This window comes from Micropterus dolomieu, linkage group LG04 (assembly GCF_021292245.1).
Source record: "Micropterus dolomieu isolate WLL.071019.BEF.003 ecotype Adirondacks linkage group LG04, ASM2129224v1, whole genome shotgun sequence".
NCBI lineage: Eukaryota > Metazoa > Chordata > Actinopteri > Centrarchiformes > Centrarchidae > Micropterus > Micropterus dolomieu.
Window position 1 is genome coordinate 8,789,071 of NC_060153.1, and position 26,975 is coordinate 8,816,045.

Here is a 26,975-nt window from a genome sequence, read left to right on the forward strand (position 1 = left end):
CACACACACAGACACACATAGACACAGTATACAGTGAAAGACAAGTATTATCTTTTCCTGCTAGTATAAACACTTTAGTCTGATATTAAGGGAGTTATTCACTGGCTAAAAACATAATCTGTGACTTGAATATTATTATATGCAGATCAGGCCTGTAGTAGCAGTTCATATACTGCAGGCTAGGATCATGGTCGCTGGATCACAGAACGTGATAAAGAGCCAATACACACGGCAAATGTCTTCTTCAGTAATTAAACCACATTTGGAATCCCTTTAATGCATCCATTACATGCTTGGTGGTCACATGCATATTTCAGAATGTTATTTTAACATAGGATGAGTGACCCCATATCTGGTCAAAATTTAAAGATCATGAATATTCCATGCCAAAACGTGTGGTTGTGAGGTGTGTGTATGCAGTGTAGGGTGATCTAATAAAATCTGATTGGGGAGTTCACATGCTGTGCAGGGCAAACATGGGAAGTGAAAATCATATGTTTAACATACACGGTAAGGTCTAGGGGCTCCCATGGGATACTGGTAGGGGTTTGATCAAACTTCACTCCGCTAGGCTGCACACACACACACACACACACACACACACACACACACACACACACACACACAGTATATGAGCGCCACCTTCTTACCCATTTCCCTCTCAAATCCCCATGATAAGGCTGACTTCAAAGCCTTCTAGCCAATCCTACAGCTTTATCAGAGATGCTGGTTTGATTCCCTGGCTGCATCTCTTCCCATGGCCCCCACCACACCACACCCTGACACACACACACACACACACACAACCTTATTCCCGTTCAATCTATATGTGAGAAAAGCAGCTATCTCTGTCAACCTCATGGTGTCTCCAAATCTAAGTGAATAAAACGCGCCATCTGTGCTTTTCTTCTCCCCTCTAAATTCCACTGGCATGTCATAATCAGAATAAAAAGGAATATTCTGCCTGGATTAATGGGGTGCCCTCTTTATCCTCATTCCCTCTGAACACCCCGCTCCTCCCTGCTCCATGTGATATGCATAACAGTGATCAGTGTAACGGGATCTCTGGTTCTCTCACTGCACATTTGCCTTTCTCTTTTTACCCAGTGTCCATGTCCCGGAAGAATTCCCTCTACAGGTCCTCGCTGCTGCCCTGGTACGGTTTCCCATGAGAGGCTCTCATAGTCAGCTGTGCACCCTAATTGAAACTGGAAATCAGCCAGCCTGCTTATCAGGAATTTTTATTTACCTCTGCCAGGCTCTGCCTCTTTACTTTTCAAAGACAATTCATGTTATAATTACCTCCTCAAACGGAATCCCTCTCTTTCTGTCGGTATCCCTCGCTCCATATATCCTTTTTCATAAGTTATAATATCCTGTCTCGCCTGCGCTGGAAGGAGGAAATGGCATCTGAATTCTGAAGTGGCTTTTCAGGGGGCGAGGGGGATTTGCTGCTGCAGAGGGAAATTGAATTTTACTTCAAGGTCAGCGACACTAATGACGGTGTGGGGAAGGTGTTGATCTCGTGTAGCACTGGTTTGTCTAGCAGCACCCCACTGTATCGATCTGCACAAGTGATTCCAGTCCTGCATTGACTATCAGACTGAATTGTTTGGGAGTGTCGGGGAAATCACTAGTGTAGTATAAGCGGTGATTTGGGACTGCAGTGACACTCAGGGGTCAGTACTTGTAGACAGAAAAATAAACAAATGTTTCACAAAACTGACAAATGTATGAAGTGTCCCAAAATGAGTAGAAATCTGGAACAGATCATCTTGCAGTACATAAATGTCCCGAACTGCTCCCCCACATTATGACTGATGCTTAATATAGCAGTTAAAATTATATGTACACTCCAAATACCACTTGAGAAGCCAAAATTGTGACACTCACACAGGCTGTACCCTTCACAGGCTCAAAAATACACCCACACATACATACATACACATAGAGAGTGAGAATTTTAACCAGTCACTTTCATGATTCACTGCTGCTTGTATGCAAGATGGTTAGTTATGGGTAGGTGCCCTGCGGTGTGAGTGAATGTGTGTCACTTCCCCCACAAATGGAAACATTTAGACACTGAAGTGTGTCCTGAGGTGAGAGCTGTAGAAGCTCTCACTCATAAAGTAGCGGGGAGGCAGCCTGTGGAGGAAATGAGCTAGGCAGACTGGTGGAGGGAGAGGAGCGTGACACACACCGAAGACCTCACAGACACACACGCACGCTGGTGAGAGACACACACACACACACACCAGTGACTGCTGTGGTTGTGCTTTGCACCATGCCTATCACCGTCTCGTTTTTCACCAATGGCTCCAGCTGACTTCCTGTGTCTCTACGTGATATTGTGGTGTCGTTGGCAAAGAGGACACAGCCTGTACTGTACCTCCATGTTGTGTGGTAGTGGTTAAAAGGTTAACTGACCCCACCATGAACCAACACCAGTGCTGAGACACCTGTGGAAGTTCACCACAGAATATAAAATAATGTGCGATGGTTGCTGAAACATAATGGAGCTTCTCAGTTTAGACTTAAGTGAGTCCTTATTTTAATGTCAACTTCATATAGTCTCTACTGTATATTACTGCAGAACAAGTCAACACCTTACTAGCTTGTTGCAAAGCCCCATCTCTTATGCTCCTACTCACTTTTTTCTCTCTCTCTCCTCTTTCGTTCTCCCCTTTCTCCCCGGCGTGTTGTGCATGAGTGCCTTTATTAAGCAGGATGACCTGTCATGCAGGTGCGAGGAGAAGGCGATGACTGCCCCCGACCTCCCCACATCCTCATTCTCTCCCTCTCTGTCTAAAGAAAGAGACTGCCTCTCCTCTACCAATTGGTCTGGCTTCACTTCACCTCAGACAGGAGAGGAGAGGTGGACAGAGGGGTTGAGGAGAGGAGGAGGTGAAGAGGGGGGGAAGCGGAGAGTGTGAAAGCAAAGCCGCGCTCCTCTCCGAGAAGGCCCCAAGAAAGTTCAGTCAGTTGACTTCCGTCATAGGTCAGCCTGTTTTTAACGGTGATTAGTATTAGCATGCCTTGCAAGCTTAAAGACATTTTTTGTTTGTTTGTTTGTTTTTTATCCCCAGCCATGCCAATAAACAATCAGTGCATTAAGTGGCGAGCAAATGGAATCAATTCATCCAGTTTTGCGCAGATGAGTGCAGAAAACGAGGCGTGAAGCAGCCGCTCTCTGTGTTTGGAGTGGCTAATTAGGAGCCCATTATAGGGCATCTCAGCATGGGGCTCCCCTGATTGTTTATTAGAATTTCACAAAGGTGAAGGAGAGCTAGGGAGAGAGAGAACGAAAAGGGGACTAATAGTAGTAATAAATGGATAATAAATGGATACCTTACAGAGACACACACACACGCACCCTTGGCAAATGCCAGCCCCTGGGCCTCCTACAAAAAGGGCTCTTGTAAAAGTGAGGGGAAAAAAGAAAAACCTCCACCAGCACTGTGCATATGCTTGGCTCGGTCCTCTTAAAGACTGTCTTATTAAATGGGTAAGTGGCTGACTGCTGGGACCACCAAGTGAGCCGTGCTGTCACTGGCACACTGCTCTCTGTGGGCTGGAATGCTGCAGGCGTAGACAGGATATGATATAGGGTCACCAGAAATGATGGTTTAACACTCTATTATACATCAGTTCCCAGCACTCACTGCTCGGTCTGCAAGTGGCATATCTAAGACTTTTCTAGTCCTGGATTTTGTTGCAGAAGAGGCAAAGACAGTAATCAACAAAGACAACAGGGCATTCTGAAGAGGGACGATCAATAGGCTGCTATAGGTGACTGACCTCAGTGAGCAGACACATGCATGCAGGATAACCACACACAAACACACACATCCTGGCGTAGGCACATGCACCAGTAACTACTTGTGGCATTCTCTCCTCCGTGTTGTCTCCACCTAACCTCTAGTTTACACTGTGTGTGTGTGTGTGTGTGTGTGTGTGTGTGTGTGTATGCTCACACACAACTCTCTCATCTTCAGGATCTAAGGCTCAGTGCCAACTGGTGCTTTGGTGCCAGGCACTGCCTTATCACCTCCCCAGCATGCACGCACACATACATACACACACACACACACACTTGAATTCTTACTCACATGTGCACTTTAAACAACCTTGTTGTAAGAGGTTTGTGCACAGGCACTCGCACACAGTTGTACATGATGATCTACCCTCCACATAAACAAAGATAAGAGCAGGAACGGTCGGCGCAAAGCCCCAAGAGGTACAAAGCTATTACTGGGAGACCACAGTCGCGTGGCTGTGTGCATTTGTGTGTGCAGTCATGTTTGTGTTTGTGTTGTGCCAGTTGCAGAGCTCTTGGAACAGCAGCTCAGAGTTTTGCATGTCACCACCTTTTACCAATGTTCCAGCACTAACCACCGCTAACTGCTTAACAGGAGACTGCCACTAGGTAGAGTGAGGTGTTAAACTGACAAGGTCTTTGCCAACAGCCGTCACCACGTAGATACTTAGAAGTGATCTGACGACATAATCACAGCATGTCACTGAACAATGTGCCAAAGGGCCCTGACAATTTGACACTGACCTTGTCAGCTGCAGCGTCTCACATTAAGCACCGAATCACACCTTTGTCAAGCAGTGCGGCCTGTTTAGGTATGGGGTGTGCTGTCTCCATCTTGATCCCTGACAAAAATCTAGCCCATTGAGGTGACACATTACAAAGCGTTTTCCCACTTTGCCAAGCTGACAAACCTAATTACCGTGGTAAAATTCCTGGGATCAGTCCTAGATCAAGTCTCCTTAGTACTGTGAGCTGCACACCCAGTGTCCCACTGGAAAGGAATTCCATTGATTTCCCAGATTCCCAGGGCTGAACACAGAACATGTCTCAAAGCTTTGAAATCACTCACTAAAATTCCCATGATGTTACCTTTAGAGTTATAGAAATTGTAGGGTAGAAAATATATGTTTTGCCTGTTGAGTGAGGTGAAATCTCATTACCTATTTATTACCTTTAAAAACCTTGCTTGTGCTGACATCTGTGACTCAACTTGCCATTTATTAATGTTTTAAGAATTCTACACAAAATCAATCTCTTTTCAATACAGCATGAATCAAATCTAAAAATAGGCTGTTTCAGGCGCTTTTCTCTTGCCAAGTGACGGAAGTTTGCCTTTGTGTAGCAGTGGAATGAATTCCTCAGCATTATGACCGCATCAGTTCCTTCAGCTCTTTGAAATAAACGCAGGACAGAGCCTGTTGTTATCAGAGCGTAGGCCCAGCCACCTTCTCCCTTTATGGGCATGTTTCGCTAATCTTGCTACTGGCCTCTGCTTGTTAAGTCGAAACAGGTGTTGCACTTAAAACGCAATCCTGTATTAGTGCAAGCACCTCAGCTCATACTCCTCCGAGGCCATGTTTTCTTTGCAGATTCCTTTATTGGCTAGGAGGCCTATACCTTGTTTCATATGAGTTAGAGACTTGAAGATGAGAGTCATTAAAGCTATTTTGATATGGGTATAATTTTAAGATGGACTTGCTCAGGGGTCAGATATAGTTGTTACAGCGATGCTTCACGAAGCAATGAAGAATTCATGTGCTGGCACTAAACCAGTCAAGACACAAGTCATGTCCATTGTGAGTCACAACTCATCATTTCTGTTTTTGCCATCCATTGTGTGTGTGTGCGTTAGCAGGTAGGTGAGTTTTATTGTCTGCCTTAAAATAAAAGCGATATAAAGTAAAAATCAATCTGGCACAATACCCAGCAAAGGTCTCTGCTTTGGTCCCCTCAGCCACCCTCCTCTCTGCCTTTTTCTTCCATTTTCATGTCTAAGGATAGAGAGATTAAAGGGAGGCCATGTCTCAACCCTAAAGAACTGCCATCACTCAAAGATGAGCAGTGCCAAGCTCCTCTCTCTCCCCTGCTCTCTGTCTCTCTATCTGTTGGATACACAACATCCCCTGGTGCTCTTTGGCCCTTCTCTTCATCCTCAACCCACTCACACACACACATCACACCCATGATTTACTGTCATACACTCCTGTGTGTGTGCTTGTACGCACGTGTGTGAGTTAATGCGTGTGCACATATGGGCTCTGTGTGTGCATTGCAGCGGCCACATCAAATACAGTAAAGAGGCACTCCTCTGAGACATTACCCCATCCATTCTCGTTCCCCCATAGTGATTCCAATACAGAAAAAAAAAACTTTTTCAAACATTTCAAAACCTGAAAAAATTAATAAATAAAAGTAAAGGCAGTCTACATCTGGCACAATGTCTGTACTTAAGGTTTCCAAGTATGTGTCTGGGGAGGAGATCTGGTGGGACGGAGCCCGAGTCGGCTTGGAAGCAGTAGAAACGGATGTCACACTGGAAATTTATACGGTGCGGTTCAGGGAGCAACGGCTGTAAATTGACAAGTGATGCTTGTGAGCAGCGTTACCCGTCTGTTTCCCTTTCTCTCATCTTCTATCTTTTTCCGCTCATCTTTTCTTCCCTTAGCGTAGCTGTTACTTCTTACATCTGTGCTCGCCCCGAGCGTTATTGTTAACGGGTGAGAGATACAAAAACAAGCCAGAAGACTAAAAGGGGAAAAGGTAGCTGCGCAGAGACGTGGGAGAAAATTACTTGTGTTCCCCTTTGTACCATGAAATAGTGACAGACAAAAAATGTACATCTGAAACCAATATCTTTAATCTTTAAGCATGTTTTGCTTGGATGACTGAGACCCCTAAGTCTTGTTTTGGCAGTGATTAGAGAGTGTGAAATGATGTGGAACTGTAATACAACAATAATATAAATACAGCATCACCAGCAAAACTTGACGTCTGGAAAAAGTGCTTTAAAAAAATAATAAAAATGTATGCCCTCTTACCAACATTAACTATAATGTCTGTCATTTCTTCCTGGAAAAATGTTTAATATGGCCTAGGTTTTTAGGCCATAGTATAGTGTTAAGGCTGTGTGTGTGTGTGTGTGTGTGTGTGTGTGTGTGTGTGTGAGAGAATCTGTGAGCCTGTGTGCACACCAGCATGTGTGTATCTGTGCTGTAGTTTGATCAGGTCATTCTACTGTATAAATGTCTCTAATGGTAGCACTCTTTTTAATAATGCAGGATCTCTCTGTCCCTCCTCCCCATCACATCATGTTTCTAGTGACAGCCACATGAGTCACCATTCCCGTTCCACTCCACGGTAGGTCACTTAGGCAGAGAGAGACAGAGAGAGAGGTAACATCATGGGAAAGGTATGCCTTTAACTTGATGATATGCTTTATAATTAGGAAAAAAGCACATCAGATATCATTTCTTTAATAAACACACCATAACACTGCAATGTCCCCATCTTTGTTGCATCTCGTACCGCTCTTTCTCTCCCCATATTTCCTGTCTTTGTCTTTTAACACTCCCAAAAAAAAAAAAAAATTAATTTTTATAACTCTGAACAGCACACAATACGACACTATCTAATACTATGGCCGTCAGTGTAGAGCATGTGTGGCCGGAGTTTGAGGACCACAGAACTGAAGTCAGCCAAATATGCACAATCTGACAAAGAAATTACAGATCCAGTGGGTATTTATAATAATTTAAAATCCTTTTAGTTTTTCGATACCAACATCAAAATCATGACCCTCTAATGTGAATCCTTCTGAGAGGATGATTTGTCTTGGTGATACTGCCTCGCTGTACGACTCAGCGCTCGCACTGCCTGGGCAATGTTCAGCAATGACATCTGGTAGACTGCACTTTTTTCCCCCACTAGCACTGCCGCACGCCAATTGAGAAAAGACAGATGCCAAGACCACTGTGGCAGCTCTGTCTCTCTCCCTCTCTCACTTCTTTTTTCTCCCAGTGTACCAATTCTCTCTGATATGGGAAACATGCTGTCACATCTGGGCCTTGCAGAGAGAAAGAGACGTGAAGGGAGAGATAATACGAGACAAAGATCGGTAGAAGGATCATCAGGGCGCAGTGAGAGGAACTCTCACACAGCCGCTGTCGTGCACACACACACACACACACACACACACACACACGTGTGATATGACACAGGCCCAAACATCAATGTGGGTGCCGTGAGGATGATGCCCCTTCAGGGTGACAGCATGATAAGAAGGGTGTATTATACTGTAGCACCAGTGCAGCAGGGTTGTGCGTTACTTACTGCACCCCTACCTCTTCTCTTCCGCTCTCCCTGTCTCATTAACCTCAGCTCTGATTGCCCCCAGGACTCCCTTGTGCTAATTAGAGGGGGGAAATATGTCAGCGATGTATGCACCCCTGTCCAAACACACACACACAAGTTTGCGCAGCTGACAGGAAGGCTTCTGTGACTGTAGGTGTGAGAATGAAAGGCTCGTCTGCTATTGTGTTTCATCTATGTTCTGAATGTGTTGGCAACTGCAGGGTTAACCCCAGCAGGTGACAGTTAACAGCACTGTTGATTCCTTTTACACAGACAGCCTTCATCTCCGTGGCTTGATTTAGCACGGCTAAATTAAGAAGTGAGCTTTTTGTCTCATGACACAATTAGGGCTGAACAGGATATGAAACTGTGAACTGATCATTTCAGTTCTTTTCCCCCTTTGTCAGTCACATATTATAATTGATATCACTATTACATTATAAACGATTTAATAACAATTCTTGATGAAGAATTCAAATAGGGTCAGTGAATTATAAAAGAAAAAAACAATATAATTAATGTAATTCCCTGATATTTTAATGAGGATTGACCTCTTGTGGTGAGATGCTTAGGAGGGTACAGATTAACTGATTGCCAAGTTGAATCGCTTCACACAAACACAAACACACCCACACACACACACGCGCTGACTGTTCCCAGCTCCATGGCGAATTAAAGCCTATTGACAGAGGAGCTGTGCAACCTCTTCCAGTGCAGACATTTCTAACTACGCTTTGACATCTCTATTCAGGAAGCTTTTGTGTTCTGAAAATTGTGAATAAAGAAAGAGCCCATTTTCTTTGTTTTTTGTTTTACATGCTGTTAGGGACAAGCATGAACAGACACAAACATGTTGTGGGAGTTGTACAGCAAATAGCCATTTGTACCTGGACGGGACCTGGGGAGAACTGGGGAAGGAAGAAAGAGAGGGACGAAAGAGAGGGGGGTATAAACAGAGGGAGGGAGGGTGGAGAGCAGAAGAGAGAGTATTTAAGAGCACTTGAGTGCCAGCATAGATGTAGTCACTTCTCCCGGTGGACAAAACCAGGCCCCTCTGCAACATGGCATGATTTTTCACTTTAGCAAGCACCACTCAGAACTCCTTCAGTCCCCCTCTCCTTTCTCCTCTTCTCTCAGTCACTGTGTGCTTCAATGATTCCATCATTCCCTTTCATTCACTCTGACAACAAGGGGCACAAGTGCACACGCTCGCACACAAACATGCACACACACAATTTGACCCATTTGCCCCCCTGCCATGGGTAGTAAATAATTCCATTGTGAGGGCCATTAGCGAGTATCTCAAGGGTTAAGAGGGGAAATACACAGGCAGTCAGATGGGCGATTAGACAATAAGAAGATGAAATGTCTACTATTGTTTTGTTGCTTATTGTTTCACAGAGCTCACATTAGACCTTCGGCTAATTCATATGCTTAATGTCCTTTTATTTTCCCTTATTTTTTCTCAAGAGGCCACATACTGTAGAGATGAAGACATTTTCACACACACGCACGGACATATACGCGCACATTATTTGTATTGCTACCACTCTCACATGTGGCAGCAGGTTTCCCTGCCAAAATCTAATGATCAACAGACCCGGTTCCCATCGCTGTTTAGGATTCAACATCCTTTCAGACTAAAGGAAATGTAAGATGCAATTATGCAAAGTATAGAGAGGGCAGAGCCAAAAGTCTTCGCCTGTCCCTCTGCATTCCAACAGCAAAACCAAACTGTTTGTATTAATGTACTGGCCTGTGTGTGTGTGTGTGCGTGTGTGTTTCTGTATGAGTAGGGCCTAAAGCAATGCAGCTTTCCATCTTATTTGAGGACTGCACCTTACATGGCTACACCACAGTCTTGCCAGTGACATAGCCTTTTAAGAATTAGTGTCACCAAGCCAGGAACCTTACTAAGGACACTGACTCTGAACACTGTGATAAACCTCAGTTGTGTGTAGACGTGCGTCAGTACATGACTTGTATGTGTGGTGAGTGTTTGTCTGTATCGCCACATAGGCAGCAGTCAGTCCTGTACGCATGAACCTGTGGACACATTAACAGATCGTCTGAGCCTTTAGTTCAGCCACTGTCAGAGGGATCCTTGTATTTTTCCACAGGCATGTCAGAGGATTACACAGTCCCTCTGCTGTTTCACCCCCACCCTCGCACCCCCCTACAGTACACACACACACACACACAAATCAAAGCAGCTCAGCGTAGTGCCCAGCACTGAGCTAGGGGCACACTAGCCTACTCACTCAGCAGGCTGTTGGCACACACTCCACATCTGCCTGCAGGGATTGCCAATGGCAAGCATGGCCTCTGTGTGCCAGTGTGAATGTATGAGTGTTTGTTTATAAGAAAAAACAACAACATATGTTCGTTTTGGATGTATGTCTGTCTGAAAAAGTGTTTATAATTACCTATGTGACACAAAATGTTGTAGCACTGGTAAAAAAAAATTTTTAAAGGGCTGCAGTTCCTATTTTTCATAGGTTCCAAATCGCTACCATTTCATTTGAAATATCCAAGATTTCAACTTCTTTTTAGTCAGCCCAAAGTCTAGCACTTGGGAAAAAAATATAAATTTTAATCATACAGGATATCAGCTAGATTCCAAGACTAGGTAACAACAATTTTTTTGAACTACACACAACACTGATACGCTACTTAATTTTTTTAAAATTCTATTTTATTTTAAAGCATATTTCTTTCAGAAAGCAGTGCAGACAGGACAATGAATGGGGATGTGATCTTTCCCACCATTCCCAGTTATTAACTATCAATCAAACATGTGTTTACCCAGACATAAGAGGGAAGATCAGACAAACAAGTACATGTAAATGGATATTGGGTAGCAATGTACAAGCATTATAATGCAAAATAAATTATTAAAGCACCTAGGCACATTGGCTGGGGGGAAGATAGGCTGCATGTGAATTATCCCTCAACAATATATAGAGTTTAATGCTAACATGGTTCCTAATTACACCCCCGTTTGACCACACGCTCACCTCTTCTCCCGCCTTTTTGTTTTCTTCTTCTTCTAAGCTCTGCTCCCATCCCACTCTTCCTCTGTCAGGCGCTTTGGCCTACACAGGGCAACTATACTAATACAATACAAATCAATGGGTTCACACATTAACACAGACACACAGCAGACAAGGTAGGGGCTTCAGGACCTTTAACCCAAACAACTCTAGCACTCCAAGTTGATCAATAGACAGAAAAATAGCATTAACAGCCCATTGCACTCTTTCCATCTCGTTCATTCTTTACTAATCATTCTTTCAGTGTTGTCTCTCTCACCCCTTCCCTTTTTCTTCTGCGGCAGAGAGGAAAGTTTATTTCCCAGAGCTCCTTAGAAATCCCAGTAGCCTGTATGCCCCCATCTCACCTCCAAGCCACAGCCAGACACCCTGTTAGATGCTATTACTATCGTTAGCTCCCCCCCTCCATCCCAACAAGACTCAGACAGAATCTGGACATTAGCTAATCCATACTTATTGCATCTGGGTTCCTCTCACAGCCTTGTAATTCATATGGAGAGACATATTAGCGCGACATATTAGGCTGGCAACAGGTCTACGAGGTGAGATGCTACACTGACACTAAATTGACTTAACTGGAGCCTCGCGGGACATTGCAGGTTACTGCTGCTGCAAGCTGACGACTAGGGCCCAGTCTGCCTGTATTGAGTTTCTGTGATGGCTGTTTAGCTTGTAGTGCTACACAGGACAGGGAGGGGGAATGGAAGGTGCTCCGGCTCATTGCGATTACTGACAGGAACCCTGCAGACCACAAGGCTATAGGGATCAATAGCATTGCACTGCACAGCACTGCCAGACCCAAACACAGGAAGATTGCATTACACATGGGCTTAAATCAGCATAAGCATATAGTCTTATTAGCACAGCCCAAACACATTCAGTTTGCAAATTCAGGCAAGCATTTCATTTTGTAATACATTATCACAACCACCTTTTTAGACTAATTCTATTCAAACAGTATTGTACTTATCGTGCAAACACAAACACGCGATCTGTCCCCACATCTGATAGACACACACAGGGGTTATGTTTTTGTCTGGTGATCCTGGACCTGTGCCTCCAGGTGGTCTTACATCCCTTCTCTGAACAAACAGAGCAGCGGTTCGCTCCACTTCCCCCATGTCACCGAGGCCAAGCCCAGACATTGTGCGGCCCACTGGCCTGCTGACACGGCCACCCAGCCTGCCAGGGATTTGCCACTGGGTCACAGAGTTGACATTTATTAAAGGAAGTTGCATGGAGAGTTACGGGGAGTTGACAGTCGTCTTGTCACGTCGCACTCCCAAATTCAGAAACCTGTGCAGTGCACACCCCTCTCTGTTTCCAACAATAAAAGAAACAATGAAGCTGTTAAGCACTGTATGACCCTCCCAGGGCCCACTACAATGAGAATGACAGCTTTCATTTGTCTGCCTAGTGCCACTGGGGTTGGAGTTCCTTGCTGGGAATTACAACGTATGACCCATTTGAAGAAGGGACCTCCTTGCAGGTATAAAATACAGATGTTTGACATGGGACAAATATTTAAATATTTAAAAAAACAAACAATACAAATCACATGCAAACTCAAAAGTCTATATGTTGAAATAACTTTTAAATGGGCAGTATGAATGACTGTGAATGAATATTTGTGAGCCGCAAGGGGGAACGTGGAGTTTAGTGGACCGTGAGGAACAATGAAAATCTCAAAAGGAGAAGTTGAGTGAAATGGATTGAGTGTGTTGAGGACCAGATGTGCCGTGGATGGATCAAACATCTGCTGGCTCTGCAAGGCCTCACTGGTCTTGAATGACCCCCATCATCCAACCTTTCTCACCATGCGTCCGGTAAACCTTTTGTGCTTCACTATCTACCCCCTTATATACAGTAGGTTAAGAGTTTTTGTAACCAACTATCTTTGAAAATTTGATTTCATTCTAAGCATTTAAAATGAAAGGTACTCATCTGAGTTATTATATGGCATATGCTCGCAAACATTAAAATTCTACGGTGGAGAGTTGATTTTCTTTTCTGTTATTGTTCTCGATTCTGTGTGTCTTGATGGTCTACAGCTTTTCTTGGTGTATAAGTTACAGTACAAAGAGGCAGCACCAGATGGTAATGGTGTTTATTTTTGCAGTAAGTAATCACCATTACGGAACTTATGACAGTAGACAGACCCAGGGACCTGGAACCATACCCCGAGAGACCTGAGCACCACTTCCTGTTGTACCCACATGATCGCAAACACAAACATACATACACTATCGCACACACACACACACACACACACATAGACATGAATGCACACATAAACACGAACATCCTCTGGGCCGCTGGCGATGCGAGCCCCTGGGCCACAGGGATAGATGTGTTCTGGCACATAGGTTGGAGTAGTGTAAATTACACTGCAGCCACACAGGCACCCTCCGCCTCCAAGATGAATGAGCCAACTTACATGCCAGGCACGAATTCCAGTGAGGCACTTTTATAAGCAGGGATACTGCACTGTTCGTAATTTGGGACCATTTCACCTACTCAGTGCACTATTTCACTTTGATAAAACAACAAATTCTTAAAACTCACACCACTGCACACTGCGCTGAGGAAAAGCCCGGACTTAGGTGTCACTAACAATTTTGTTATTAGTGTTGTTCCCCATAAGACAACCCTAAGAAACAATTAAAGCCCATAAACACAATTTAAAATGTCAAATTCCCTTGCCTAATTATTTAATTACAACTACAGCTAATAAATATACTTGGTACAACTACTTTGGACCTAAATTGCGGCCTTTAATATCATGCAAAAATACTTTTTAAAATCCTTTTCAAATGTGTCCTTGTGCATTAAAGAATTGCAGGTGTTGTTTTGTATGACCCGAATTTTATATGAATGTACCACCAGTCTAGAAATACTGAAATAATACTCGTTGGTGCTTTCAGATCGTGTATGGACATTTATTTTTATACAGTTTTGGAAATTTGAAATGAAAAGTGACTTGCTAAAACAAATTGACAAATAGGGTAGCTTTGTTGTTGTTTTTTTAAAAGTTCTGTAATTAATTTAATTACCTTGATTTAATGAAACATATCATTGCAGCTTAGATTATATTATATGTGTTTCTGTGGTGTCAGAAATGTCAGCACATCTTTTTTATTATACTGTATTAGTAACAGCATGTAACAGAGTAACAAAGGCTGATTTAATACCCAAGATGTTGAATTTGCATGGTAGATAACTCCATCAGGACATACAGCATAAAGATTAGAGCCCTTGTTCAGCAGTCACTCTTGCAATTTCTGACACCAACTTCTAATATAACATTTATATCTATCATATAATAACATAACACACTGCCATAATGTATGATTTACACTTACTGAGTCCTGAGCAACACATTGTTGCCAATCTGCCAAATACAGTCTGTATCTGTAGTTAACATGACAGACACAAACTCCTTAGGGGCACCCAGACCCCCTAGCGGCCCTTCTTATGTATGTGAGTCAGGCCGGCAGTGAAATACTGTCGGGGAAAGTAGCGGGGTGGAGGGAAGGTACCAGAGAGAGAGGCTTGAGTTAATGGTCTTGCATCTTCCTGGCAGCATGTCAATAATGGCTCTGATCACATTAAGTAAAGAGTCCATTAGCTTATTCTCTTTCCTCCTGCATGCTCCATAGCAAAAGCACAGGAGAAAGCTGAAAAGCTCCTCTAATGCAGTGTGGCTGTGTGTTGCAGACACTTCTATCTGTTCCCAGCTCGACCAAAACAAAATGACTAGGGAGGTTTACCTACACTACAATCCATTATCCATTCACATCTATTTCCTTTTACACAGTAACTTGAGAATGATATATGGATTATTTTGATTGTGTGGAGATCAATGCGACATTCCAGGTAGGAAAATTTAGGAAAAATGTAACACATTGTAATTAGGGTTGCAACTATTTTAGACTTTATACACAGTAAATTCAGAAATAATAACATATTGGTTTTATGAGCTGGAGCCCTCGTGTAACATTTTAGCAAAAAAATACACGCTTTATGCTTTTATCAGGTTCCAAGTTTCACTTTTTTTAAGTACAGTTACCTTTGACTGCGATTTGCCTGACAATACAATGTGATAAGGGGCGGGGTATTACACAAAAGAGGAACAGAAATGACTGATCCACCAAGACACAGTGCAAACATGCAACTATGTAGCCAAAGAGCAAATTGTGAGCATATGTTAATGCACCTTCTCTGCACCGGCCTCCTGCCAAAATAGTAATCAAGACAAAGGAGATGTGATATAAGAGGGAAAGAAAAGCAGGTTGTTGGCTCCACCCCCCCACCCCAGACACACACACACACACACACACACACACACACACACACACACACTGGAGAGACAGACCATTTCTCAGCCGCCTCACTGCTCTCCATTGGCCCTGGAGGGGGCACAGCGGCCCCCACATCTGTCTCCCAGGCCCACGAACGACCTGGCTGCTGCATCCAGACCCAGCAGATCACACAAATCATCCTCAATTAATGTGAACCATCAGGCGTTCCCTCGCTGCTTCTATCACTCCACCCCTCTTCTTTGAGGCATCCACTTGAGCTCAGTGCTAGGCCCGTTGAGTTTTACACATTGACCACGGCTACGGTTCCTTAGCACAGTTGGGTAAGGCAAGCCAACGTTATTGTGTATGCTTTGTGAAAACTGACAGGGAATCAATACATCAGTCCAGACCCAGACGTTGCTCACATGTAAGTGCTGTGAGGCGGTTCTTCAGAGGATCTGAACTCTTAGAACAGCCGACTTTGCTCTGCAGCGCACCGGGGCCTGAAATGGCTTCCATGTGCTGCCCCACGTGCACCTCGGCTGGGCTGTGGCCAAAGGACTGTCCTTTCCACTTTTTAAAGATGCCAAGGGACGGCGTTAAACCAAAAAGGCTGGCTGATGGTGGTGGTGGAGTTCAGGGCGGTTGGATGGTTCAGAGATTAGGGGACCTTTTTTTTTAAATGACGGGTTTGTTTTCAAACACAGATAATGAAAAAAGACAAGTTAGTGGGAAAAGAAACGGAAGGCCACCTGGAACATGGGACGTGCCAGATTGTGACTCACTAGTCTACGGTAAAGTCCTCGATAATAACCCCCACTGATCCCCCTCCCTATCCTCGCAGCCGGCAACTGCTCTATAAATCTTACTCCAGTCGATTAGTGTGCCCTTAGCAACAACTAACACAGTCATGAAATTTTAACCAAAGCCACGAGTTAAATCAGGTTGAGAGGTGAAGGTAGTGTATCTTGCGGCCTGCTGGCTGATCAGTGTGTCTGGTCTGGTGAAATAAGCCCCGTGGCCTCTTCACATTTACTCACATCAGAGCCCAGCAAGCTCTACCTTCTGGCCGTATTGAGCATAATATTGACCAAGGCAATGCCCTTTGCATGGCTGTTAATTAAATGATAAAGTAGGAATCAAGAACTGTTCCAAGTTCTAATCAGGAATATGAGCTGGTACAGAGGTTCCTGTCTTGACTTTAGTGAATTATCTGTGTTTCCATGTCAGTTGCTTTCAAAAGGGTGGACATTTATATTTATATAAATAAATATTTATATTAAAAACAGGATTTGGAAAGTCTAGCTTTTGTGTTAAAGAAAAGTCATATGCTCTTTAAACAGACTTTCCTCCACCAATGCTAAAATGAGTGGCTGTCATCATTCAACAATTAAAGATTGAAAGATTGTATTTGCCATATTTATTGAAACCTGTGCACAAATGAACAATAGCAAAGTAAATAAGTGGCAGTAAAATACTATATATTGCAACATGGTTTTGGCCAGCTTATCTATTGTATCACCCTCAAAGTGTAACTGCAAATCATAACTAAATCATAACCAGAACACTTTCAGAAAGGCATCACCAGTGTGCTATTCTTTGCACAATACTTGTCCCAGAGAGACAGTGTGGGAAAGTTTACGAATAAAACTTTTGGCTGCTGTTTGTTATTTTTCTGCAATCTGAAGTATTGGAAGACATCTGTCATTTGACATCCACACAATACTGTAAGCTACCGCAGACTGTTAGTTCCTGAAGATTTTTGAAAAAGGTATAGTTCATTAAGGGATTGATTTATTTGTCAAATGCATGTCCCTGTAATAAGCAAATCACAACGTGATATAATTGTGAATGACTGGTCCACAGGGATACTGCTCTGTCTGTCTTTGATGACAGGATGACATGTTTTTACTGTTGCTTTGTTAATTTTGCATTGGTGTCATCTTGTATGTCATCAGACAGCCGATGTACGATAGATTGCCATCTTGCTATAAAGATACAATTAAATTTTTCTGCAGTTTAGGAAACATCAAAAATTTATGGTGGATACACACAGTCAGATGCAATTTGCAATCATCACAGAGTGTTAATTTCAACCTCTCTGATTCTTACAAATGTCCTCCGCCCACATCTGGACGTAGCTACTGATTTCCCTGTGGTCCATCACAGGGGAAGAAGTAGAGCTGGTTGTTCACACATGACCTCTGACCTGACACTGGGTAGCCAATGGGAAAGCAGCCTGTGTCTTGGGAGCTCTTGCCCTTCTCTGATCTGATGGCTTCAGGCTGTGGGCTTTGCGTGAACCCATCCCCCATGGCACCCCCTCGCCACTAGATCATCTGCATTATTCATACGGCCTGAGATGGGGTGGGGAGAGAAACAGAATATGGAAAAAGAAGCACCAAGGTTCAAGACCTACTCAGATCACAAGGAACTTCTGCTTAACCTCCCTTGAAGTGGCAAACACAGGGATAGAGCAGTTTTTTAAAGGAACTGGATCTGAAAGCCGGACTGGAGATCAATGGGGATTCCCCCCGAGGCTTGGTGGAGATCGCATTCACTGCAAGGTGATTGGTGAATCAATGTGGTTCCCATGCTTCACTTTGCCATTGTGAGAACTGATCCTCAATATTGCAAGTGAATCTGTCTTGATTGGTTGAGTTGCCCTTATGTTAATGTAGAACCAGTGTAGTGTCATCCTACACAGATTGTCCAAAGCACATTGTGCCAATTTACATGTTTACATGAAAATGTAAATATCAGAGGTGTTATGACACAAGCTCTATGAGGGTCAGACATTTCCCATTTAATCTACTGTACAGTATAAAAGGTACAGGTCAATACAATGGATTTATAGCTAATATTTTCCTCTCTCTGGTGTCTGCCTTGCATGGCATTTCGCTCCATTGCTTACCAAATACACTCAGTCATTGAGTATGATAGGTGATGATTAGTGAAAAGCATATACATGTTAAGCTTTTAATCCCTAATGCACATCATGCAACCTAACAACGATGCACACCCTGACTCTTAATACAGCCCAGCACATAACCCGCTAATTGCATAATTGCCTGATTTGTTTTAACTGACAGTGGTGCCCTGGTCCATGACAAGGCCATCATTTGCTCACCCTCATTGTCAGCAATTTGCAAGGTGGATACCCCACTACACACCCACTACACAACAACCAGCACCACAGTATTAGAGACAGCCATGAATTAAAGAATGCACTGCAGAGGCAGAGATGAATAAATACAGCCGTTGCTAGAATAATTCTGAGAGACACGAAGTCAGGCAGACAAAATAAACTAACAGCAGCAGGCTGTCCACCAGATAAAGTGGGTACTCCATCGTCTCTCTGCTGTAATTATTGGCTAATAGTCATTAACCTGGCAAACAGAGGTTTAGCTGTATTGTTTAAAGGACTCTGGGATGCATAATGACAGACTAATATGTCATAGCACTGGGGGAGATGGGGGAGGGGTGGATTAATGAGATTTTACTGGAGGGAGTGTACAAGAAGAGGTGGGGCACGCCTGGAAAATATAGGGGAAAGAGGGCCACATTAAGCTAATTGGAAGATGAGTGCCTACTTGTAAAAGTGCTTCTAATGGCATATTTGTTTCTCTCACAGCATCACAAGGCTAATGCAGGGGAGTGGAGTTGTGAGACTTACTGTAGTAAGGACTACAGGGGCATGTGTTTGTCTGCAAATGTGTGTCAGCACATACTTTAGATACTCATTCTAATTACAATACATGCATATCTATTTGTTCTCATCTTTGATTTGATTTGAAAGTGATATATTGCAAAATATATTTATTATAAATGAGGTACTGTGGTGGCTTTTAAGATATAGCCATGTCTTGAAAGGCTTCTTGGCATAAAAACCAATAATGGTTTCCACATGGACTGAAACTTAATCAAGTTTGTCCCTTCACATTCTTTTCTAGACTGATTTGCTCTATTTTCAAATTTGTGTTGACTCTTTGCTCCAAGCCCGACCCCAACCCAAACGCTTGTTGACTGGCCTCCAAAACTCAATTGACCAGAGAACGAAGAGTGCTTGGATAGCCTCCTCTCAGACAGGGTCCAGTGCATAGCAGAACTGCTGACCTGTTCTGACAGCTGGCTGGCCCTTCCTAACACTAATGGGTTGCAGTTTGGCCCGTGTCATTGTGTTTTGGCTTTGTTTGACTTCATGAGCAGGGAAGTGGAGGCACAAGGTAGGATCAGTAGAGAATAAAATAAATGTCTAATGTGATTGAGACGAGGCTGGATAACTGCATGTGGGTTTGGAGAGTAAAAGTTTTTGTAGTTGTATTAATTGATATTACTTATAGCTTAAGACTAATGCCTATTAATTGAGCTCTCATTGAAAGTACTTTCTTTTTGGATGCTTGTGGTTCTTGTGAATGTTGTCAATCTCAATTTGACGAACAAACATCAAAGTGGGGCAGTTAGGAAATTGATATTAAGTTGTCTTAAATTGACTTAAATTGAATTAAACATGGCCTACCAATGATCCCAAAAATACAAATACTCGCTATTGCTTATGAAACAGAGACACTATTCATCAGAATAATACAATTATATTGCAATCAGAATTGTTCATGCTTCTAATCAGAGTTAACTGTAGGCTAACTAACGAGTGTACTTACATGTGTAACAGTCACAAATTAATCTTTTTCTGTCATTAGAAAATAATTAAAAAAAATATGCTCCACTTATTAGAACTCCAGTTTCTTAAGAAATGTGGTTGTGGAACTATTTAAAGATTCACTTTCTAATTTTCTTTCATTTTTTTTTTTTGTTTCAATTAAATCAAATGGAAGTACTAATGCCCAGATGGCAATGCAGTATGAAATAATAGTGTCCAGGCTAGAATCTAAAGTCTTACCTCCAGGCAAAAACTCCAGAGCGCACACAGAATGAAAGTGTAAAATGTTTTTTAATGTATATTTAACAACAAATACCCCAGTGACTATTGATGTTTCGTCTCAGAAGAATCTGTTTCTCCAGTATATCTGAGGGCATGATATGAAACCACTCACACTTTTATTTTCTCTGTTTTTCTGCTCTTCTTCCTCTGTTTCTTTCCCGTACTATCTATCTTTCACTGTCTCTCTTTAAACATTTATCTTCTGTTTTCTCCTTACAGGCCCTTTGTGCTTTGTGATGTTGGTTTTTACAGCTTTTTACTCACCAGAGTTGCCATTTATCTTTTATAGATGCCAGCAGCTAGGTGCACATGTGAAATGTTACTATTTCACTGTGACTAATTGTCATCGCTAGCGTTATTCCCTTGATGTCACTTGTGCCTGGGTCCCCCAGGAACCTGTGTGTGAAATTAAGTATTTACCCCACGTCTCTCTCCTCTATTTCTATTTTGTACACACAAACATACATACCATACCATCTGCTAAAACAACTGCAGTGGCAGGAATTACTGTATGAGGATAATTTTATTAAGAGTTCTGTCATTAGTGCTATGAAGCAGGGAAAAATTCATACAAGAGGACAAAAGCAGTGGTCCAATATTCAAGTAAATTCTCAGGCTTTGCCAAGATTATTTTCCCAGAATCCCTTGCCATCTCTTGATGTTTGATGTATGAAATGTGCACATTTGCAAGGAGTCTAAGCTTTTTATTTTTCAGCTGTTAATAGCACATCTCCAAAAGAGCACTGGCCGAGTAAAGTGCTCTGATTGGAATAAGTCCCATCAGAGTAGTTCTGGTCTCTTAGGATGGAAACTTGTTTCTCACCATTTCCAAGCCTCCAAAAATACAGAAACTGGAAATGCCAAAGGTTGTTATAAATTATCTATTGTTAATATTTGTTATTTTACATTTCTGTTTCATACGTGGCCACCATCAACTGACAGTCTTCTAAACGACATGGTTGTTTATTAGAGTATTAGTAGTAAAATATTTCACCAGTCTGCCAAATGAAAGGAACACAAGCTCGATGCCACTGCCAGAGCATACTCAAACACAACCTTAAATAAACAGAGTTTTTGTCTTCGAATGTCCAAAGACATTCACTGATATATAGTGTAGCAGTCCCATCCTCCCTCAAGCATTTCACTGCCTTAGAGATGGAGAACACACTAAGCAAAATGCCTGCCAAAAGGTAAAAGTGGCTTGCATTAATTATTCTATTATTACTGTTTTGTAAATATCTCTAGGTACAGTTTGTGTACAGAGGGAATCCCAACAAGAGTTCACATCTTTTACAAAGCTGTTTTTGTCAGTCTCACAGATTATCATCCTTACAATGTTAGAAGTCGCAGAGACCTGCTAATCGCACCACCCCAGTGCTTTGATTTGTTTGCATGAGACTCAATTGAACTGTTGCCTAGTCCCATCACTGTGCGATTACTGATCACATTCACAGGGTTGATTAATAGAAAAACTAAATTAGTGAAAAGTGGATGACTTTCAGGGACAGTGGACAGGATTTTTGACAAAGTTCTGTAAGTTACTTGTCTCTCCAGGAGCCTCTGAATTTCATGAGCAGAAAAGCTTGCCCTTACAAACTAACCCCTGCTCTATCTATTTCTTTGACCACACTGATTATCAATAATGGCTTGTATTTTTGTCTTCTCTGTTGTCTCTTCTGGGACATCTAGGATGCTGCAGGCAAGGTGCTGGACCGCTGGACCATCATGTCCCGAGAAGAGGAGATCATCACCCTGCAGCAGTTCCTGCGCTTTGGTGAGACCAAGTCCATTGTGGAGCTGATGGCCATTCAGGAGAAGGAAGGTCAGGCAGTTACAGTTCCCTCCTCCAAGACAGACTCCGGGATTAGGACATTCATTGAAAGCAACAACAGGTCCCGCAGCCCAGGGCTCCTGACACATCTGGAAAACAGTAGCCCATCCAGCATTCATCATTTTGAGAATATTCCTAACAGCTTAGCCTTCCTCCTGCCCTTCCAATACATCAACCCAGTCTCTGCCCCCATGCTCGGCTTACCCCCCAATGGCTTACCTATGGAGCAGTCTGCTCTCCGGCTTCGGGAGCCCAGCCTGCCAAACCAAGGTGAACAGGTGGATACCAGTGAGTCAGAAGTTTCCCTGTCACCCTTCCGCACAGGCCAGAGCCCTAGCCGTGGAGCCCTGGGAGCCATGAACAACATTGAACCCAAGACAGAGCCCAACAACAGGGCATCACCCATCTCACCAACCCCTTCCACCCAGCAGGCTCAACAACAGCAGCAACAACAGACACAGCTCCAGCAGCAACAGCAGCAGGGCCAACAGCAGTCCCAGTCCCAACCTCAGCAACCCAACAGCTTGGGTGACCACCAAGTCCACCATCACTTTGTAAAGGATGAGCACTCTAAAACTATCACCCATGCTTCATTTTCCTCCAAGATGCATCGCATGCGTCGCATGGGATCCACCTCACGGAAGGGTCGTGTGTGCTGCAACTCTTGTGGCAAAACCTTTTATGACAAAGGCACGCTTAAGATACATTATAATGCTGTACACCTGAAGATTAAACACCGTTGCACCATTGAGGGCTGCAATATGGTCTTCAGCTCACTACGCAGCCGCAACCGCCACAGTGCCAATCCAAATCCACGGTTGCACATGCCCATGCTGCGCAATAACCGTGACAAGGACCTCATTCGTGGCAATTCAACCCCTGGTACACCTGTCATCTCAAGCACCAAGAATGGTGGCTTCACACTCACCAGCCCTGGAAGGCCACCACTTGGCTTCACTACTCCACCAGTAGACTCTATGCTTCAGTCACCCCTACAAAGCCCACTGGTATTCCCCTCCTTGAAGTCAGTGCAGCCAGTCCAGCCAGTGCCCCCATTCTACCGTACACTATTGTCCCCTGCAGACCTTGTCAGTCCTCCAGTGTCACTGCCCACCAGCCCCATCCTGCCCACCACCACCAACAGTACCACCCTGATGGACCAACAACAGATCCTGGCTGCTGCAGCTGCGGCTTCGCACAATAATGTCCATATGTCAGAGGCAGGAGCCATGTCCCACCGCTTAAATACACCTGGTGCCAATCACGATATCACCACTGGCAGCATAGACCCCACGCCCAAAAAGAAGCCTCGTAAATCTAGCATGCCAGTGAAGATTGAGAAGGAAGTAATTGATGTGGCAGATGAATATGAGGACAGAGATGATGATGACGATGATAACCTACACCATAATCACCACCATCACCAGTCCCTTCTTCACAACAGCATCAAAATGAATGGTAACTGTAACAGCAACAACAACAGCGGCAGTGGTACTGGCAACCACAGTGGTGGAAGTGGACAGCAATCCCCCTCCCAGGATGAGATGAGCCCTGGCTTAGCTCTGAGAGGCATGTTGAGACAGAGTGAAGATGAATGCCGGGAAGGAACTGGTAGTGACAGCAGGGGTGGAAATGATCTCCAAGGCTCTGGCGAGCTACGTTGTATGGACAGCTTCACCTCTGAGGACCAGGACCATGAGAGAGACTTTGAGAATGAGTCTGAAACCTCTGATTCTAAAATGTTCTACCGTGATGAACTGATAGATGTGGAGGAACAGCAAAAACACATCAGGGGCGGAAGGGGTCTGGACAAGGAACAGAACAATGAGGGTGGTGAAGACACACATTTGAGAAAGGAAATGGAAGGCAAAGGCCATTCCTCACCCTCCCCTCATCAGCCCCCTATCAAGATCAAGGAAGAACTCAATGATCCTACTTACGACATGTTCTGCATGGGCCAGTATGGCCTCTACAATGGAGGCATGGCTGCGGCTGCTGCCGCGGCCGCAAGCATGGCTGCTCTACATGAAAGTTTCATCTCTTCAATGAGCTACGGTGCAAGCCCACCCAAATTCCCTTCTTCTCAATCACCAGAGGGAGACCCATGCTCAAGTCCTGACCCCAAGATCTGCTATGTTTGTAAGAAGAGTTTCAAGAGCTCTTATAGCATGAAACTGCACTACAAGAATGTGCACCTCAAAGAGATGCATGTGTGCACTGTGGCTGGCTGCAACGCTGCCTTCCCTTCCCGGCGGAGCCGAGACAGGTTAGTGCTAGAACTTGGTAAAGTTTTATTTCAGTTTAATTGCGACAGTCGCAGGTAGGTTAAATGGAAAATTTTAATACAATCTTTATCTATTATAATCAAAATTCTGGCACTACATAAATCTACAGAATATACTAGGGTAAGGATATAGCATATATGCCTTTTCATTTCACGTTAATAAAACAAGATGCAGCATTTCATTACTGTATGGCATTTACCTGGATAGGCTATCACTTAACATCTGTTAGCTAATTGAACACTAAATTGATTCAGGGACATCTGCCTCTTGTCAAGTCAAAGTTCAGAATAGTAGGGTGTCAGGATGAGAAACACATACACACATTGATTCAAGCACTAGGCCATACCAATCAACCCGGCAGCTGCAGTGTGTTGTTTACCTGCCCTCACTACCTCACCTTGTCACAGGGAGGTGAAGGCGCATATATTAACATTGACAGTGGTTTGTCAAACCACTGCATTTATTAGCGCATTAGGAGGTGAGGCTAGCGATATTCACCTGGGCTTGTTAGCACATATCAGTCCCACACACTCACTCTTCAGAATATATACACTGTAGCAGCACTGGCAGCAGGCTGATGCCATAACACATGCTGAAGGTACATAACATCAGTGTGTGTGTGTGTGTGTGTGTGAGAGTTTTACTCCATGATAACAAAAAACAGCATATAAATGCCATTCAAACACATAGTGTAGCTGAACATATGGGAGATAGAGATAACTTTGTAGCAAGGAGGGACAATTGCTGCTGTGGACATAATGCATCCTTGAGCCAGGGATGTACAGTATAGCTCTGGGTAGGTGAGACCTAAGCACACTATTGTTTCCATACTTTTTCTGCAGGGGATAAATTCCTGATAGCATATGGGACATATTACTCTGCCGCTGGTTCAAACAGGGAACAAAACAACAGAAAGAAGGGCATTGCATAGCTAGAAGAAGCCCGGGGCTTTGAGACGAGTCAATACACAAGCCGAGCTCTCATCAAATCCGTCCCTAGATAATCCTCTAATGACATAATGTATGCTAGAGTGTAATGGCAGCAATAAAATGGGAATATAATTTAGTTGTTTTCAAAAGAGCATTTGCTCTGATAAGATTAAGAAACTGCATGTACAAAGATATTTGCACAAAATGTTTAGAATGTTTATTAGTAGTAAATTAGATAAGCCATTCTTTCTCCAAATTAGATTTTTTTTTGCCAACAGTGTTGGCATTAAGGATTATTAAGCAGCTCCTTCTGGTGGTTCACCTCAGACATAAAGGATTTATGAAAAACATCACTAAATACTTAACACTAAGTAATTATCTTAAAAAAAAAGAAAAAAAGAACCAGAATAGAATAATAACCGCATTGGTTTTTACTAAGAGGAAGGTAAAAGAGAGGTTATTTGTTGTTGTTTTTACAGCTGAATAATATATGCTAAAGCAGCATGTTAATAAGCAGCATTATAATATGCAGCCCTTCCCGTTTCCCTTTTCTCAACACCTCCCAAACAGCTGTTGACATCCAGCAACAGGCAAGTCCAAGTATCTCTGCATATCTGATTAATCTATTGACCGAGTGAAAAGCCAAAGGCACGTAAACACACCATCAGACACCAGCATCAAAAGCTCCCATATCAAAGTGAAAAAGAAAAACGAGGAGAGGTCATTTGATCTACAGAGGAAAACAACCAAGAGCCAATGACATTGTCAGAGTCAGAGTAGGACACACTGTAAATGGGCTGCCATGGAAAAAAGTATCACTAGTGTTTGTTCAGTTCTACCCTATTTATTAAGACTGAAGGATTTCACACAGCTACGCATACACAACCATTAGTGCACATGAATTCTGTACACACACACACACACACACACACACACTCAAGAATACAGGAAAGCCTAATTTAATGTGCCCTTGAGCAAGCATGTAATGTGTGTTTTTTGAGTGTTAAACAGAGACCAACATAAGAGTGTGTGTGCATGTGTGGTTTTACGGTGGGGTGTTTTCTCCCTGCCTCCTGGCCGCCTGCTGCACGGAGGTAAATGATTGCATATTTATTGTGGGAAGCGAGCAGCGTCGGCAGAAGTGTTGAAGAAGCTGCATGATTAACTGCTGGGAAGGCGCGCGAACCAGTAATCATCACCATTATTGGCCTCGTTAATCATATTTCTTAAACCATTGACAAGACTTGCCTTACTTAGTCTCATTTTTATCAGCCTGTCCTGCTTCTCTTTTTTAACATTCACTCCAATATTTTAACCTGCTCCTATGTCGCTACAGCAAGTAGTTGTCCTCCCTCTTTCACATTCCCATGGTGCAGCAGTGTGCAGCCCGTGGTCCCTTGCATGGGCCACTGCAAACGGAGAGAGAGTGAAGGTTAATTATATTGGAGAGTCGTCGTCTCGCCCCCC

At 43.4% G+C, this 26,975-nt stretch overlaps 1 protein-coding gene and 1 long non-coding RNA gene across 7 annotated transcripts in view; one reads left to right on the forward strand and one right to left on the reverse strand.

Annotated features, from left to right (window-relative positions):
- bnc2 (basonuclin 2) overlaps positions 1 to 26,975 on the forward strand; it is a 158,489-nt gene that overhangs the window by 126,399 nt on the left and 5,115 nt on the right. For all 6 annotated transcript variants that reach the window (XM_046046428.1, XM_046046423.1, XM_046046425.1 and 3 more), the window contains one exon: positions 22,153 to 24,560. In XM_046046428.1, coding sequence (XP_045902384.1) covers positions 22,153 to 24,560 — 2,408 coding nt within the window. The remainder of the gene's footprint in view (positions 1 to 22,152; positions 24,561 to 26,975) is intronic.
- The window catches only part of LOC123969236, a 197,441-nt gene that overhangs the window by 93,312 nt on the left and 77,154 nt on the right, over positions 1 to 26,975 (reverse strand). The window lies entirely within an intron of this gene.